Below are 19,254 nucleotides of genomic sequence, written 5' to 3'. Positions count from 1 at the left end.
TATTAAAACATAGTGTAAACCTCTGTAACCTTATACTCTTTCCCTTTCATTCCATCAGATACCATTCAGATAGTTATTTTCAGGAAGTAAAACCTCTAATTTTCCCATAAAAAACCTCAGAACTATTTTTCTTAATATAACACCTCTCATCCAAGAGTACACCACAATGATTCACAAAATATTACAATCCTTACTGAAAGACCACATAGATTTGAGAAGATTCAGGCTACTGTATAGTCACTGCTCAAGCTGTGACAAAATGTAGACATTTTAAGCAGTTTCCTAAAGCAAAGACACTAAACCTCTTAACAAAAAGCTAAGATTTTAAAAGAGAGGGACTCTCTTTGAATTGGGAAATTAGACGGACACTATGTCATTCCAGGAACAAAGCGAGGCGCATCTACACAACTATGGTTCTTCACAAGGCCAATTTGTAAAAACAGTTTTCACCACAGCACTTGGAATGAAATATCCCATGTGCCTTGACAGAAAGAGTAAAACTGTGTAAAATATTGAAAGAAATTTATTCTGGGCCAAGTACGAGTGACCATGGCCCATGACACAGCCCCCAGGAGATCCTCAGAACATGTGGCCAAGGTGGTTGGACGCAGCTTGGTTTCATACATTTTAGGGAGCCATGAGACATTAATCAAACACATTTCAGAAATATGTTGGTTTCCCAACTGGGAAAGGCAGGAAAACTCAAAGTGGGGGCTTCCAGGCTCTAGGTAAAAGTAAACATTTTCTGGTTGACAATTGGTTGAGTTTGTCTTAAGACCTGGGTTCAATAGAAAGGAAATGTTTGGGTTAAGATACAAGATTGTGGAGACCAAGGTTCTTTTGAATCTTATAGTGGCTGCCCTTAGAGACAATAAGTGACAAATGTTTCCTATTCAGACCTTTAAAAGGTGCTAGACTCTTAATCTCTTTAGGATTGGGAGGGCCTGGAAGAAAGCAGTCTAGCTATGTGAACAGAGATTCTTCCCAGATGCACATTTTCCCCCACAAAGCACAGATTTGCAGGGCCATTTCAAGATATGGCAACGACACGTTTTGGAGTAAGATATTTTGATTTTCTTCCTTGTCTTGTTATGCCAGAGTCAGGTTGGAAAGTCAGTCATGATATATAGGGTTAAATAAAATCCATCTGATGAGAATTGATGGTTTGTAGAGCACGACTCCCCAGACCCCTTAATCAGAGCTTAGTCCTCACCCTTTTAGGACACAGCTTACCTGCAGGGATGCTGTCTCAGGCAGCCAGTTTGTCCAGATGTCCATCAGGAATGGGACAAGAAAATGAATCTTGGGACCCCGAAATCACTAAGCCAAGGGAAAAGTCAAGCTGAGAACTGCCTCAGGGAAACCTGCCTCCCATTCTATTCCTAAATAAGATAGCTACAAAGATAAGAAGCTACAGACCTCCCTCACAATTTGCCCACCAGGAAATTCCTTGTGGGTAAAGGACAGACAGAACTCAGACATCCCTCTGAGGCTTCCCTGAGACAAATGCAGATCTGATTGCTTCCCCTCCCCTACTGTTTATGTAAAAATGATGATTCACTGAGCCAGACTAAATTGTGTATTCAGTGGAAGGCTGATCAGGGACTCAAAATAATGTAACCTTTTGCCTCTTATCTACTCACGACCTGGAAGCCCTGGCCTCAAATCCCACTTTACCTGACTGAACCAAGGTACATGTTACACATATTGGTTGATGTCTCATGTCTCCCTAAAATGTATAAAACCAAGCAGTGCCCCGACCAGCATCGTCAGGACCTCCTGATGCTATGTCCTGGGTGCATCCTTATCCTTGGTGAAATAAACTTTCTGAACTGACTGAAACCTTATATATTTTGAGTTAACAAGAGCCTCGAGGTCCACTGCTCCACTGGTTTCACTACACAGCCCACCTCCTGCACTCTGCTCCTCCAGACATAGACCTGGTGCCCTTCCCTGTGTCATGAACCTGCTGCTCCAGTTACCCGGTCAGCACAGAGCACCTGACCTTGTGTAATACACTTGTTCCTTTGTAAGAAAATACATTCCTCCAGCACAAGGACTTGCCCTCTCTTCATTCATCTAACTCTTCATTCAAGGGACACTGCCGAGCGCACAGTAGCAGCTAATAGATATTTTAAATGTACTAATTAATAGCACTTTAATTAATACTATAATTAAAAGCACATATACATATGCATACACATTCATGCACACATATACATATGTACACCCATGCATGCTCGCATATACATATACACACATGCACGCACATACATACCCATATATGCATTCATGCATATACACAATGTATGCACGCATATACATTTGCACACACGTGCACTCACCATTATACATACGCATACAAATGCACGTATGCATATACATATGCACACACGTGCATTCACACATACACACACGTACGCACGCATATAAATACCCACAGACGCATATACATACGCACACATGCACGCGTGCATATACATACCACACACGCATTAACGCATATACATATGCACACATGCACGCCCGCATATACTCACACGCATTCACGCATATACATCCGCACACATGCATGCACGCATATACATCCGCACACATGCATTCATGCATATACACACGCACACATGCACGCACGCATATACATACCCACACACATTCACGCATACACATACACATGCACACACACACACATACCCACACACGCATTCACACATATACATACACATGCATGCACGCATATACCCACACACATTCATGCATATACATATGCACACACATGCATTCACGCATATACATACACATATTCACACATATACATACACGCACACATATATACATACGCACACACATGCACACATGCATATACATACCCACACATGCATTCATGTATATACATACACACATATTCACACATATACATACACACACATGCACATATATATACATACACACACACGCATGCATGCATATACATACCCACACATGCATTCACGCATATACACACACAGGTATTCACATACATACATATGCACATACACAGGCATTCACACACAGGAACATACACATGAACATACATACACATCATGAAAGGAAAATAAATCTCCAGGCCCCCACATCATAAGCTAAAGGGAAAAGTCAAGCTGGGAACTGCTTAGGGCCAACCTGCCTCCCATCCTATTCAAAGTCACCCCTCTGCTCACTGAGAGAAATGCATATCTGATTGTCTCCTTTGCAGAGGCTCATCAGAAACTCAAAAGAATGTAACCATTTGTCCCTTATCTGCCCAGGACCTGGAGGTCCCCTCCCTGATTTGTGTCTTCCCGCCTTTGCTTCGAGTTGTCCCACCTTTCCAGACGAAACGATGTTCATCTCATGTATGTCGATTGATGTCTCATGTCTCCCTAGAATGTATAAAACCAAACTGGGCTCCGACCACCTCAGGCACATGTCATCACGGCGCCCGTTCTCAACCTGCGCAAAATAAACTTTCTAAATTAACTGAGACCTGCCTCAGATGTTTGGGGTTCACACACACGCACATACAAACCAAATTCAAGGTGGGAGGAAATGAGCCGTGATACATTTAACTGTTATTAGGAACAGGTATTGAATTAAGAGTTCAGCCCAAAGCCAGACTGTTAACACTTTACTCTTTGTGGCCATTTCACTGAATGTTTATAGAAAAAAGAGAACCACTTGGAAAACAATATGAATAAAACAATCTCCACAAAGAGAGGAAGAAATGACTGAAAACAAAGTTTAACATAAAATCTCTTATTCATTATTTTTACCAGAGCTATAAAAACAGGAAATTTTTTAAAGAAGTAACATTTTTACCATGTCCCTCCTCAAGAGAGCACTGCAGGGTTTTGACACGGGAGAAATATCCCGATGAAACAGCCATTGCAAAATTATAACTGAGACAGTGAAAGAAACCTAGCCTAACCAACTCTATCTTGCTTCTAACCTCCAAGCTGTCCTTTTCATTCCTGGGCTGAGGCCAAACTAACTTTAGGAGAAACTTAAGTTTATAGTTCAACTTTGAAACAAAGATGGTAACAACCCTTTCCCAAAACAAAGCCCCTTCTTGCCTGGGGACTAGACTGCCTTTGTAAGACCTACAAATTAGCTCAAAGACTAGAAATTATGGTTTAGGAGTAACGTAGCTGGAGGCTACAAGACTCTGAACACTCCCCTCCCCAACACCCAAAATTGCTCCTGGGGATAACATCACTATTGTAAAAGCTAAGATCAGTGCTTCCGATATTCTGCAGACCCTGCACTGCAGGGATCAGCTGGTACCCCACCCCATCAATAAACTGGTTCAGCTGGTCCTGCAGCCCCCACCCAGGAACTGACTCAGCACAAGAGGACAGCTTCGACTCCTGATGATCTCACCTCTGACCTTACCAATCAGAACTCGGGATTCACTGACCCCACCCGCCCACCAAATTATCCTAAAAAACTCCCATCCCCAGATTCTTGGGGAGACTGATTGGAGTACTGATAAAACTCCATGTCCCACACAGCCGGCTCTGTGTGAAGTACCCTTTCTCTATTTCAATTCCCCTGTCTTGATCAACTGGCTCTATCTAGGCAGCAGACAAGGTGAACCGTTGGGCAGTTACCCCAGTGGCTCGGCTGTGGCACTCAGCCGGTGACGGCATCACTCACAGGGCCCGCAGGCTCCATGCAGAAGTCACAGCCTGCACACCCACTCACATGCGGAGACAGTGCGGGTCCAGCCGGGGTGCCAGAGAGAACCATGCTGGGGGAGGATCAACAACCCACATCTGGGATGAATTATTCTGAACCACTTCGAAGAAAAACTGGTCATTTACTTATTTTAATTGACCCATAATAACTGCACATATTTTGGGGGTACAGCGTGGTGTTTTGATACACACACACGTGTGAGGCCCCAATCGTGGGATTCAGCACATTGAAAACTCCTCCCAATGGCTACTCAGTGCCAACCTCGGCCTGGGTTTCCTCACACTGGCTGAGGGCATGCTTCTCTAGGTCATCGTAAATGAGCCTATGAGTGCCACAGCCTGAGCAAAAAGAAAGTAAACACAAACAGCAAAAACAGCAAACAGGCACCCACCCACAAGGTGTGGTGAGCACCAGACACAGAGGATCGTGGACAAGGGGCCCTGGAGACACCACGTGCAGCATGTGGCCTCAGGTGTGAGGCATCAGGCGTGTGGCGTCAGGTGCGCAGTGTCAGGCGTGTGGCATCAAGTGTGCAGCGTCAGGCATGTGGCCTCAGGTGTGCGGCATCAGGCGTGTGGCGTCAGGTGTGCAGTGTCAGGTATGTGGCATCAGATGTGTGGCATCACGTGTGCAGTGTCAGGCGTGTGGCGTCAGGTGTGCGGCGTCAGGCGTGTGGCGTCAGGTCTGCTGCATCAGGTGTGCAGTGTCAGGTGTGTGGCGTCAGGTGTGCAGTGTCAGGTGTGTGGCGTCAGGTGTGCAGTGTCAGGTATGTGGCATCAGATGTGTGGCGTCACGTGTGCAGTGTCAGGTGTGTGGCATCAGGTGTGCGGCGTCAGGTGTGCGGCGTCAGGTGTGCAGAGTCAGGTGTGCGGCGTCAGGTGTGCAGTGTCAGGTGTGCGGCGTCAGGTCTGCTGCATCAGGTGTGCAGAGTCAGGTGTGTGGCGTCAGGTGTGCAGTGTCAGGTGTGCGGCGTCAGGTCTGCTGCATCAGGTGTGCAGAGTCAGGTGTACGGCGTCAGGTGTGCAGCGTGTGGCGTCAGGTGTGCAGTGTCAGGTGTGTGGCGTCAGGTGTGTGGCGTCAGGTGTGCGGCGTGTGGCGCCAGGTGTGCGGCATCAGGTGTGTGGTGTGTGGCGTCACGTGTGCAGTGTCAGGTGTGTGGCGTCAGGTGTGCGGCGTCAGGTGTGTGGTGTGTGGCGTCAGGTGCGCTCTGGATCTGAGGACAAAGAACACCCACAAGAACCTTCCAGATGTGCAAAAGGAGATTTGAAGCTCACCACAGTGCAGCCCCTCACGCGCCTCTCTCAAGCTCGAGGGACTTAGCGAATGAAACGCTCGGGTCCACTCAGAACTCCTTAGGCAGCCGGAGGGAGGCTGGGCTGTGCCCTGGTGCCATCCCCCATCCCCCTCAGCCCAGCCAGGGACATACAGGACCTAAATCGAAAACGGCCACCGACCATTTCCAGGGAGCCAGGTGACCTGCCAAGTTCTCTAATAACTAAAGAAAACTTCACTAATTTGATTAGAAATAAAAAGGATAAAGTAACCAATTTAATTAACTAACTTTCCCATGAGAGTCTGACAACCACCAAGAAGAGAGCTCAGCCGACCGTCAACTACAGAGCCCTGGCTGTGGCCTGTGACGGATGCCTGACCCACTACACATGTGAGCCATGGCCATGCAACCTCATGGGATGAAAAACTCGAGACGTGTGTCCATGCAGCCCCAGGTAGATGGCATGAGGCCAGGAACACGAGTTCCACCGAGTCAGAGCACGGGGAGTACAAGAGCAGCCGTCCCACATCCTGGCTGGGCGGCCAACGGTAGCAGCCTTCACCCTCAGGGCCCGGCCCATCCACCGAGGGGACCTGTCACCAGGTAACGGGGCAGGGACCGTCCTTACGGAGGGTGAGCATGGGGTTCTCATTCAGATGCAACTCCTGACTGCCGCGGGCCTCGGGGAGGAGATCTGCCTGAGCAGAGACCGCCACAAGTCCACGCCTGCTTCCTTGTCCTTCCTTCCCGGGAGGACTGACTTTAGAGGCCCTGATGGTTCAGCCTAGAGTTAGCAGGAGACCCTACAAGCAGGGGGCCCAGAGCCTGTCGACAACTGAAGGCTGAACACACAGGCTGTAGAGCCAATTCATAGAATTTCCACAAAAACGAAACTCATTCTGACTTTTAACATCTAATGAGACCAATGGAATATTAATACATAAATAAGGATGGTCTCGGTTAGCTCACTGAAGTTTTCTTGTCCCTGACACAGTGGAGCAGCGGGTTTGGAAACACTTGCCCAAGAGCAGGGTGAAGTGTGGGGTTCACGCCCTTTCAGTGGCTCCAGAACAACGAGGCCGTCAGGCCGGGATGACTTTCCCGCTGCCGTGTCTAGTGGTTTACCGGAAATACCGAAACAGCACTTACCAGTCTAAAGTTTATTTAGTAATAATAGTTTTAAAGGGTTTTTTGAGTCAAGAATGTAGGAAAATAAAAAGCCATCTGATGCTCCAATGAGTAAGTGTGTGACAGTACCTACAGATGCTTTCTATGAATTATCTCCTACTATTTACAGAAAGCACATCCTCCTCCTTCAAATGCTGGTTAAAGTTTTCCTCTCAGTTTTTTATTTTTTTATTTTTTTATTTTTGAGACAGAGTCAGGGTCTGTCACCCAGGCTGGAGTGCAATGGCGTGTGATCTCAGCTCACTGCAACCTCTGTCTCCCAGGTTCAAGTGATTCTCTTGCCTCAGCTTCCCAAGTAGCTGGGATTACAGGTGCACACCACCACGCCTGGCTAATTTCTGTATTTTTAGTAGAGACAGGGTTCACTATGTTGGTCAGGCTGATCTCGAACTCCTGACCTCATGATCCATCCGCCTCGGCCTCCCAAAGTGCTGGGATTGCAGGCGTGAGCCATCGTGCCCGGTCCACTCTGATTTTTTTTTATCTTGCCCAAATCTGGGGAGTCATGCTCTACAAACCATCAATTCTCACCAGATGGGTTTTACTTAACCCTATATATCATGATGACTGACTTTCCAACCTGACTCTGGCATAATACTATGAGACAAGGAAGAAAATCCAAATATTTTACCCTAAAATATGTTTCTTTGCCGTATCTTGAAACGGCTCTGCAAAGCTGTCCTTTGTGGGGGAAAATGTGCATCTGGGAAGAATCTCTGTTCACGTAGCTAGATTTCTTTCTTCCAAGCTCCCCCAATCCTAAAGAGATTAAGACTCTAGCACCTTTTAAAGGTCTGACTAGGAAACATTTGTCACCTATTGTCTCTAAGAGCAGCCACTGTGAGACTTCAAAAGAATATTGGTCTCCACAATCTTGTATCTTAACCTGAACATTTCCTTTCTACTGATCCCAGGTCTTCAGAGAAACTCAACCAATTGTCAACCAGAAAATGTTTGCATTTACCTAGAGCCTGGAGGCCCCCCGACACACCCACCAGCTTTGAGTTGTTTCCCCTTTCTGGACCAAACTCGTGTATTTCTGAAATGTATTTGATTGATGTCTCCTGCCTCTCTAAAATGTATAAAACCAAGCTGCGCCCCGACCACCTTGGCACACGTTCTCAGGACCTCCTGGGGGCTGTGTCACGGGCCATGCTCACTCATATTTGGCTCAGAATAAATGTCTTCGAATATTTTACAGAGTTTGGCTCTTTTTGTCAACAGATATATTGTGTAGTGGAGAAGCCTGGGCTTCAGTGTAGCCATCACCCGAATATTGTACACTGTACCCCTTAATTTCTCATCCCTCACCTCCCTCCCACCCTCTCACCCTCCGAGTCTCCAGTGTCTTTTATCCCACCGAGTCCACGTGTGCACAATATTTACCCCACCTGTAAGTGAGAACATGAGATTTAACTTTCTGTTTCTGAGTGGTTTAAGACAGTGGCCTCCAGTTCCAACCACTAGAGCTGCATAAGACCGGATTTCATTCTTGTTATGGCTGAGTAGTGTTCCACCATGTGTCTGTATCACATGCTCTTTATGCATTCCTCTGTTGACAGACACTTAGTTTGATTCCACAACTTTGGGATTGTGAATCGTGCTGCAATAAACATACAACACTGCAGGTGTCTTTTTTATGTAACGATTTCTTTTCCTATGGGTCGGTGCCCTGTCGTGGGATTTCTGGATCCAATGGTAGTTCTATTTTTAGTTCTTTGAGAAATCTCCATACTGGTTTCCATAAAAAAAATTAGTTCTAATTTGTACTAAGTTAGACTCCCACCCACAGTGTCTAAGTGTTCCCTTTTTTCCACATCCTCGCCAACATCTGCTGATTTCTGGTGCAAGATGAAACTCTTGTTCGAGGCTTCACTTGGCATCTGGAATAAACACATATGTAGCTGCTTCTCTCACGTCACCACCAGGGAAAGCCAAAGGTTGAGCCCTGGAGTGCTCACGCCAGCAGCAGGTCATGGAGCTCTTGTGGGTAAATGATGGCCCAACTGAAAAAGGAAGGCAGATCCAATGGTTGTAACTCAAACAGGCCCGTTAAAACTGCCAGGATTGGGCTTGGACTAAGCAAGCAATTTTTGAGCACCGACTGTATGCTAGTAAGGGATGGCTCTGACCTCAAGGTGAGAATCTCACAGGAGAGAGGATTAACCATACGTCATTCTAAATGCACTGATGAGCCCTGGAACAGCAGTGTAGGCACAAGACCAAGTAAGGGGCCGAGTCCAACTACTGAGAGGCCAGGGAGGCCTCCTGGGGAGGTGGTGGAGGCTGAGCCTGGACAGTTGGGTCTGCCTGTGACGCAGGCCACAGAGCAGAAGCACAGAGTGCAGCTGGCGGACGCTCAGCTCCACCTTCTGAGAGCCCTGGGCTGAAGTGCCGGGGACCAGGCCTGAAGGGGTCAATCCTGTGTCTCAGAGTCAGCCCCGTTCACTGGGCTCATTGTCAGGCAGGTGTAGTCGGGAAGCCAGTGTGGAGCCTCAGCTGCTCTGTGGGGTCAGAGCTTAGGTGCCGGTGGTGCCTGCTCAGATCTCACGCCAGCACCCCCACTCCGTCTGGGGCTCTGGGGGGATGAGGATGCCCCATGCTCCACGTTCATGATGCTGCGACTCTGAGGACAGAGCAGGCCTCTTCTTGGCAGGTAGAGCACGTGTGTCACACAGGAGCAGGCCCCGATGCTCTCCTGTGACTGTCCAGGCCACCACAGAAGCCGACTGGGGCCTGAGAGAATCGCCCAGCCCAGCAACCTGGGCTTCATGTGGGCCCACAGCTTGAGACTGGGTCTGAGGCATCACCAAGGACACTGACGGGGTCAAGGCACGAGAAGGCGGCACAGGGTCTGCATGCAGCCTCGGGCTTTTATCCTAAAAGCTGCTGGGGCCTCTGAAGAACTGACAGTGAAGATAAAAATGACCCGGATGGGGTTCTGAAGGCACAGGTCAACAGTGGGTGGTGATGGGCGGAGACAAGCTGTGGGGACAGTTGCTGGGGAGCAACTGCAGGCTGCAGGTGGGACAGAAGATGGCAGCGCTAGGCCTCCCACACCTGCACCTATGCGGGTGCAGTGTCACCTTCCTGAGGTCTGCACACCCACAGAGGGTGACAGAGGGGCTGTGCTGTGTTAAGCAGGGTGGGTGCAGAGGCACCAGCCGAGGGGTGCTGCATTGCCTGTGGGACTGGGTGCAAAACACAGCAGGCTGTGCCGGGCTCCTGCTGCCTTCTCTGGGCCACACAGTGGGCAGTGGGGGGTCAGGCCCAGGCCCCTCCAGCTGGTACAGCTGTCCCCTCCTCCTTCAAGGCTCAGCCCAGGACCACCTCCTGGGGAACATCTTCCCTGCCCCCCGCTTGTTCAGAGGCCCCACAGACCACTTGGTAAACTGAATACACCTCCTGCCTCTGACCCAGAAGGTGATCCTGAGGACGACATCGCGACGCTTCCCGCACGAGTCCGCACCGTGCAGCTCAGAACGCACTCACTCCACATCCGTGAGTGAGCAGATGAGGCCGTTGCCCCGCAATAGGGCGCTTGCGCGCCGAAACGGTCGCCCTTTACTGCGGTGGTTTTAGACACACAGAACCAGCCCTTCAAGAAGCCGTGCGGTCGTCCAATGTGTCACACAGATAAAGGCAGAAGAGTCTCCCGGTGGACTGGGCATAAGGATGCTCTGCTGTGGACGCCAACGGCACCCCTGGGCAGTGCCTGTGCCTCCGAGGAGTTGCAAACCTGGACTCTAAAGAGTCCTCACTGTAACACATCAGCAGCTGCCCTTCTCCTGACGGCACATTTCTCATTTCCTCATAAGAGCAGAGTTCTGATTTGAAAGGCCACAGCTGCTGTCATTCATGACCGGTCCTCCAACGTCGCTGTAATTCGTAACAGTCCTCCACAATTTCCTCGTTAACTCCTCACCATCATCATTGCTGATTTCTAACATATATTTAGAACCAACAATGTTCATTACAGTAAATTAAATGGGACAATAATGAAATTTGACGCTTTAAGTCTTGAAAATAAATGTATTACAATCAAGCCAACAAAATATAAAGACCTTTCTAAAAACAAATCTTAATTATGCTACCAATTCACTTCCTGTATCTTCATTCTCCAAGTCAATACTATTTTAGGGCTTGAAGTATTCTAAAAAATCTAATATGCTGCTTCCAATATAACATATTTTAAAAGTCAGAACAAAGTTAAATATAAACACAGTCTCATCTGGCTCCTCAAGTCTCCTCAATTATTGAAATAAAAGATAATACCCAAAAGAAGCCAAAATGAAATTAGCACTAGAGGAAGAGAGGAAAAACAGGTATCAGACTGTGGAATTCACTATGCCTGCTGTCCAGAGGCTCCCGAGGCGAGCCAGGCCCAGCGCCTCCGTCCTCCTCCCTTGGCGGTGTGCACGGAGAGCCTCCACAGTGACCAGGCAGGTGCACTTAGCACATGCTAAGAGATTTACATACATTTAACCCTTTAACAGAGAAAAGCTTTATATATGCAAAAGGTTAGAAACTCTTCTATTATGAAATGGGAACAGACAGGAAAGGAAACAAAATTGCAAGATCACACCAAATAGCATCATATCATTTTCCAAAATAATTCTCTTGAAAATATTAGAAAATTGGTTAGCTAAAGTTAAAAGAATTATCTTTACCATTATCTTAAACCTCGTATGTTATTTTTTGTTATAAACTAGAAAGCATTGAGAACTTTGAAATTATATTTTGCATTTGCAACCTAAACATCTGAAACAATTTAAAACAAATTTGGGAACTAAATTGAAAAAAATCTCAGACTGAGCTCTAATAGGCCAACTTTTAATCTAGACCAAGTTTCATGGCTCTGTCATAAACCCCATAAAGAAAAGAACAAAAAGAGAAAGAAAATAGAGATTTACAATGGAAATGCTGACAGACCATTTTCCAAACACCAAAAATAAATTATAATTGGCTTTGCAATGACCACCTTTAATAAGAGTCATGCACAACCAATACAAAAATTAAATGAACTAGGAAATACTTTTTCTAATAATTGACAATGTTTGAGACAAGAAGCAGCAAGTGTCCAAAAGCATGGTAAGAAATACGTTTTAAATGTAAAATTGGCTAGGAGCAGTGGCTCATGCTTGTAATCCCAGCACTTTGGGAGGCCAAGGCAGGCAGATCACCTGAGGTGAGGAGTTTGAGACCAGCCTGGCCAACATGGTGAAATCCCCTCTCTACTAAAACTACAAAACTTAGCCAGGCATGGGGGCACGTGCCTGTAATCCCAGCTACTTGGGAGGCTGAGGAAGGAGAATCGCTTGAACCCAGGAGGCGAAGGTTGCAGTGAGCCAAGATCACGCAAGTGCACTCCAGCCTGGGCGACGAGAGCGAGACCGCACCTCAAAAAAAAAAAAATGTAAAATTTACAACATGAAAGAAATTTCACGTATAAGATTCATTTATCTTCACAACTGAAATTTTTAAACTCAAGAATGACGACATTTGGGAAATTTAGCCAATTCTCACTTAACTGTAAAGACTCACAGACTTTAGAAAAACTGACCAGACAGACAAGTACATAACATCTCCGGAGAGACTTTTCTTGTCAGCAATCTGTATCTTTAGATACATTTTTATACACTGCATTTTGAGAATAATGCATCAACAAATTTTAAATACTATTTGTCAAACTTTAACCTCTGCAATCTACATGCTGACGAGTCTTTTTATGAAACCATTTCTTCTCTAGATTTACATCTACTTTCTTGTACAAAGAATCGAATCCTTTGCTTTCTGTTGGTAACAGCAAGTCACAGTTCAATTCGGCGCATGTCAAGTGAGCAGATTCCAGGTTCTAGGTACTACCAAGATCAGACACAAAGACGGTGCAAACCCTCGTCTGCACTCGGGTATCTTAAAGTCAAATGTCTTTGTGTGGAAGTTTCACTAAATAAATTTAGTAGGTCAGACTTATACTTTAACATTCTACATCCAAATATTAGCTATTGATATCACATGAAGCTGCACTTGAATTTAAAAGGAATCATAATACCTAAAAAATGAGACGGGTTGGCTGGGCACAGTGGCTCACGCCTGTAATCCCAGCACTCTGGGAGGCCGAGGCGGGCGGATCACGAGGTCAGGAGTTCAAGGGCGGATCAAGGCCAACTTGGTGAAACTCCATCTCTACTAAAAGTACAAAAATTAGCCAGGCGTGGCGGCACGCGCCTGTAAACCTAGCTACTGGGGAGCCTGAGGCAGGAGAATCGTTGGAACCCGGGAGGCAGAGCTTGCAGTGAGCTAAAATCAGGCACTGCACTCCAGCCAGGGTGACAGAGCAAGACTCCATCTCAAAAAAAAAAAAAAAAAAGAAGAAGAAGAAAGAAGAAAAAATAAATAAGATGGGTATTAGGCTAACAATCATTTTAAAAGTTAATAACTCAATTATTAAATTCATTTAAAAGCCCAGAAATATATAAAATCTAATAATCAAATCTTTGCCTAATCTTGACAGATCTTACTGTGAAATTAGTAGCATCAGATCACGGCTCTCAAATACCAACAGTGCTGCCTATTCTCATTGTAAATTACCAAACTGACTTCTTTTTCCTTCACAGCTTTCCCAGAAAACATAGAAACCTGGAGTATTACACACAGCACTGATTCAACTAATTCGCACTTGGTTTGTGGAGTGTGCCATTTTAATAGCCTCATAAAGAAGTTACAGAATTCTTCAAAGGGATTCCTTCATTCATCTGACAGACCCACTGCACAGTGTTTAAAAACATGTTTGCTCTGGTTTATATGCAGGAAGCGTCTAAACAAAAAGAGAAAATGCAGAAGAATAATATTTTCTCCAACAACTCTCCGCAAGCTGGTATTTCCATGGTGTTATTCAAACCAGAAAAGCCTTCTCCTATTGAAATTTGAAATGTCCTGTTGATGAACTGGGTGGTGGAGGGGTGGAAGATTAAAATGAAGGCAAGATAAAGATGCCTATCGGAGCCTTTAAACCCTCCCTTCTCCAACCAAGGCTGCCCCACAGGGAGGGCACGGAGGTCGGCTTCGCCTCCGCAGGCAGCCTCTCCAGGCGTCTTCCTGACCTCCAAAGCTCTGACTACCCCACACTGCCAAGTCCCTGGATCTGCCTCTCTGAAGAGCCATCCAGACCAACAGGTAGGGAGACCATCTTCCTGGACACGGAGCCTCTGAATCCCGGGGTCTCTCATGCCGCACCCATTAACAAAGTCTTCCTGTGGCCCTGACACCTCCATCTCCCCTTTATCCAGAAGAGATGCAGGAACAAATCTGCTTCAATGTAATTTAACTTAACAGCCTAGAATCTTTGCTCTTTCTAATTTGAACTGATTACCAAACTTTATAGATAATCAGACCATACCTGTCCTGTTAAACAGAAATTTAAAGACTCAAAATGTGGGCCAGGCATGGTGGTTCACGCCTGTAATCCCTGCACTTTGGGAGGCTGGGGCAGGCTGATCACGAGGTCAGGAGTTCGAGACCAGCCTGGCCAACATGATGAAATCCCGTCTCTACTAAAAATACAAAAAAAAAATTAGCCGGGCATGGTGGTTCATGCCTGTAATCCCAGCTACTCAGGAGGCTGAGGCAGGAGAATCGCTTGAACCCAGGAAGCAGAGGTTGCGGTGAGCCAAGATAGTGCCACTGCACTTCTGCCTGGGTGACAGAGACTTTGTCTCAAAAAAAAAAAAAAAGGCCGGGCGCGGTGGCTCAAGCCTGTAATCCCAGCACTTTGGGAGGCCGAGACGGGCGGATCACGAGGTCAGGAGATCGAGACTATCCTGGCTAACACGGTGAAACCCCGTAAAATACAAAAAACTAGCCGGGCGAGGTGGCGGGCGCCTGTAGTCCCAGCTACTCGGGAGGCTGAGGCAGGAGAATGGCGGGAACCCGGGAGGCGGAGCTTGCAGTGAGCTGAGATCCGGCCACTACACTCCAGCCTGGGTGACAGAGCAAGACTCCGTCTCAAAAAACAAACAAACAAACAAACAAACAAAAAAAAGATGCAAAATATGTTAACCTGTGGACAACAAAGTCTGTTTAACCAACATTGCAATACTTCACTTAGCAAAATGATACCCTCAATCATAATATAAATGCCAGATGCATTGTAAGTTAAATCCCTGACTTGGAAAACCTTTCTGGGCATATCAACAACCAAAATTACAGTTTTAGTCCTAAGAAATGCAGTTTTGTTCCCAAGACTTAGACCCCCTCTTGAGTAACCAAGTGTCTTTTGAACCATGCAGCTATCAGACAATGAACTCATCAAATGGCTGTCCTGTAATGCCAACCCTTGAACCCATCGCTGTGGATATTTGTAAACTTTGTCTCTGTCAAAATGGACTGGCTGTATCCAACAGCCTCCACCTTCAAAAAAAGCTATTGATTTAGCAAGGCTGCCCCACAGGCCATAGAACCAATGTGTCTACTATGCAATCCACTATTGCTGAAAATATGCAACCCTATCAAGTTTTATGTGAGAATGTTTTCCTAGTAAAATCTTAGTATGAGCCCATAAAATAGTCAAACACAAAAGTACAAAACTTAACATTCAACATGATACTAAAGTATGTCCTAGGGCCAAACATCAAGGCTTCGAATAATCTAATGATCAATAAACATTAACATTGAATTTGGTAGCAAACACTGCTAAAATGGCATCATACATTTATATCTGTGAAATGCTTTAAACACACAGTTGTACAGATGATGTATATTATCCAAAAACTGACTCACTTTATTTTGGCAGATTTGATGGACAGGCCGTGAGTGGGCTTCTGCTATCACCGCTGCACTGCAGCCGGCGTTGAGGTCGAATACTTCCACGGTCCTGTTCCGGCCAGCTGCGAGAACGATGTCTGCGATAATCCAGTTAGGGAGCTCCTCTCCACACTCATACCCATGGGGAAGGGACAGTCCATCTCTTTTACTAATAAAAACTTCGGAATATTAGAAGACTCAAGAATGGATGACTAGTTAAGAATTTCTGAAGTTCCGCCTGAAACGTCCTGAGCCCACTCCAGCCCCACCCCATCTGGCCCCAGGCATTGGCAAGAGCAGGTGGGCGGGGGTGGGGGGCTGCTTAGGGAAAGGGAGACCACCACAGTGCCTGTTTTGAAGTGGGAGTTCCAGCTTTAGATACGTGGTATTTGAGATGCCCATGAAACACCCAAATCAGATGTCAAATAATTGAATATGTAGACACTGCACTCAGAAGAAAGGACTGAACTAAGATTAGACAGACCCACAGAGTGGGTGACAGCACCTGGGGCAGGTCTCACGAGGGGAGACACAGCCCAGACAGTGCCATGTTGGCAGGTGACCGTGACATGCTTCATAAACTTGACCTATGAGGAGCAATGTATACATTTAGGGCTCGTGTGACCACCAGCACCCCCCAAGCCTCAATGCTCAGCCCTGAATGCTGCAGTAATGAGCATATGTGGTGGGAACACAGGTGCACTGGAGTCAAGAGACCCGTAATGCTGGTGTTAGCGCTGGATTACTCTTGACTCTAGTATCCTTGTATTCCAGAAACCATCATTTAAGCTAAAGTAATCCTAATGACATCTTTCTTATTTCTGCTAGGTATTTTAGCACCAATTCTAGCATGAAATTACCACATTTCTAACTAAAACATACTACAACCTCCTACCACTTTTAGTTCAACTATAAAACCCTCCAATAGAGTTCAACTTAGACTGAACTTTGAGTAAATTAAAACTTTATACAATGAATTCCTAAAGATCTGGAGCTTTTCCCCTAAATAAATTAAAATCAACTTTGAAAATTAAAAGCAATGGTGTTAGCCATAAAAATCTCAAAAATTAAAGTTCTGGATTCCATTTCATATTATTTTGAACAGCAACTGCTATGATTTTTGCCAGCTCTGCAGATGAGATAGAATAACTAAATTACTAGACATTAGTCAACAAAGTCCAGAGCAGAAGTACCAGGTCAGCCCACCTGCTGGACGGCATGAGCTATGCGGCACTCAGGTTTCTTCTTCCCTTGAGGCCCTTTCTGAATATTGAGATGCATTATTAACACGTACAATTAACACAAGGACAGCGAGCTCCATGAGAAGGGTCCGTGTATTCCTGGAGCCTCACACAATGCCTGACACTCATGAGATGCTCAGCACACCCCTCTGCCAGAGGAATGACACTCAGGGCGTAAAACCCTACCGGGATCTGGGAGAAAGGATACGGGAATAAAAGTCGTTGACTGCCGATAGACTGGTCACGTCTACTGCACCCGTCGTGGAGAGCCTGCAAATCAGCTTGGACTTGCTCTTCTGTTTATATCTGGAAGAGAAAATCAAGATGATCAATCTTCTTGCTTTCCTTCCACTACACTAAATATCTTATGTTTAAAAACATTAAACATGAAAAGAAAGTTTTCATATCACTTTAAAAGTCACATTTTATGATACTGAGGGAAAAAGTGAATTAGCTACCTTGATTTTTCTTTAGGGGAAAAACCTGTTTTTCTATTAACATCTAATTATTTGTGGTGATTTCTGACATATGAAAGATCCCCCACCTCCTCCTCCTTCTTCAGCCTGTGGTCAAATGCACCAGCCTTTTAGTATAGGGTGTTTCTGTGTATGCCTTAGAAAAACCTGCCCATCTCCCGCTACATGTAACTGAACACATGCTTCAGCTTCGCTACCTCCCGAAACCCAGCTGAAGTGGCTGCAAAGTGATCTCTAAGAGAAAGTTCCACAAGATCAGAAAGAGGAGGCGAGAACAAGAAGCTGCCAACTCTCAGGGGTAAAGGGCTGTGCCAGCCGAGACGGGAAGCCTGTGACATGAGCTGACCTATGAAGCTCCCTCCCGGTAAGTAAAAATAAACTTCAGGCCAGGTGTGGTGGCTCACACCTGTAATCCCAGCACTTTGAGAGGCCGAGGCACACAGATCATGAGGTCAGGAGTTCGAGACCAGCCTGACCAACATAGTGAAACCTTGTCTCTACTAAAAGTACAAAAATTAGCCAGGTGTGGTGGGGGGCGCCTGTAATCCCAGCTACTCAGGAGGCTGAGGCAGGAGAATCACTTGAACCCGGGAGGCGGAGGTTGTGGTGAGCCAAGATCTCACCACTGCATTTCAGCCTGGCGACAGAGCGAGACTCCATCTCAAAAACAAACAAACAAACAAACAAACAAACAAACAAACAAACAAACAAACTTTAGGACTGAAAGTCCCAGGCATCTCTGAAGACAAGGCTGAGGGAGGGGCCACAGGAGGGAGCTGCTGGGTCCTGAAGCCCTTCCTCTGTGTACAACCTGCCCCAGCACAGGCCAGAAGTCACTCCTGGGAAGCTGTGACACGGGACAGATGAGAGTGGGGACGCTCTCATTGAGACCAGGGATTCCCTGCAAGCCCGTCTATTGGCTGGGAGACCCAACCATTTGCAGGTCCCAACCCGACGTCCCTCCATGGGAGAAGCAGGCAGACGCGGTGCCCATTCTGCCCGCAGGGCACTCGCCCCAATTAACAAACTGAAGTCACACATCTCAGAAACATAATTTTGATTAAGAAAGGTGCGCTTATGTTACACTCAAAAAAAAAAAAAAATGACATGAATACATAGAGATACAGCAAAAATATAAAACTACGACCAAGAAGCAAATACGCCAATCTCAAAAGGAAAGAAAAGGGAAGCAGACAGGACTGGGAGGCAGGTTCCTAATTCCCTCTGTAATATTTTATTTCTTTAAAAATTCTGGAAAACAAAGACAGTGAAATGTTAATACTTGTCCAAGCTAAGTGTAGCTAAGGAGATATTTATTATTCCCCATATATATGTATATATTTGAAATAGTTCATAATTTAACTTTGTATTATCAATAGTATTTGTTCCACATAACATCACTTCAATAGCTGCAGAGCCGAGATGATAACTGAGGTTTCTCAAATCCCCCAGATTCTCGCATTCTGTCATGCCAAAGGCCCCCCACGTAGTAATACAAAGGAAGGTTTAAAATGCGTAGGATCTGGATAATTCCCTCTCATCAGCAGTTTAGTGATAT

At 46.0% G+C, this 19,254-nt stretch overlaps 1 protein-coding gene across 12 annotated transcripts in view; it reads right to left on the bottom strand.

Annotated features, from left to right (window-relative positions):
• The window catches only part of WDR27 (WD repeat domain 27), a 309,044-nt gene that overhangs the window by 222,560 nt on the left and 67,230 nt on the right, over positions 1 to 19,254 (bottom strand). For 11 of the 12 annotated variants that reach the window (XM_028846955.2, XM_078001101.1, XM_078001104.1 and 8 more), the window contains 2 exons: positions 17,429 to 17,526; positions 15,956 to 16,077 (listed from right to left, as the gene is read on the bottom strand). In XM_028846955.2, coding sequence (XP_028702788.2) covers positions 15,956 to 16,077; positions 17,429 to 17,526 — 220 coding nt within the window. Of the gene's footprint in view, positions 1 to 12,396; positions 12,577 to 15,955; positions 16,078 to 17,428; positions 17,527 to 19,254 lie in introns of those variants that run through there. The other variant, XM_078001106.1, reaches the window with a different exon arrangement.

This window comes from Macaca mulatta, chromosome 4 (assembly GCF_049350105.2).
Source record: "Macaca mulatta isolate MMU2019108-1 chromosome 4, T2T-MMU8v2.0, whole genome shotgun sequence".
Taxonomy (NCBI): Eukaryota; Metazoa; Chordata; class Mammalia; order Primates; family Cercopithecidae; genus Macaca; species Macaca mulatta.
The sequence above is the reverse complement of the archived record's forward strand: the minus strand, read 5'-3'. Positions and strand labels throughout refer to the sequence as shown.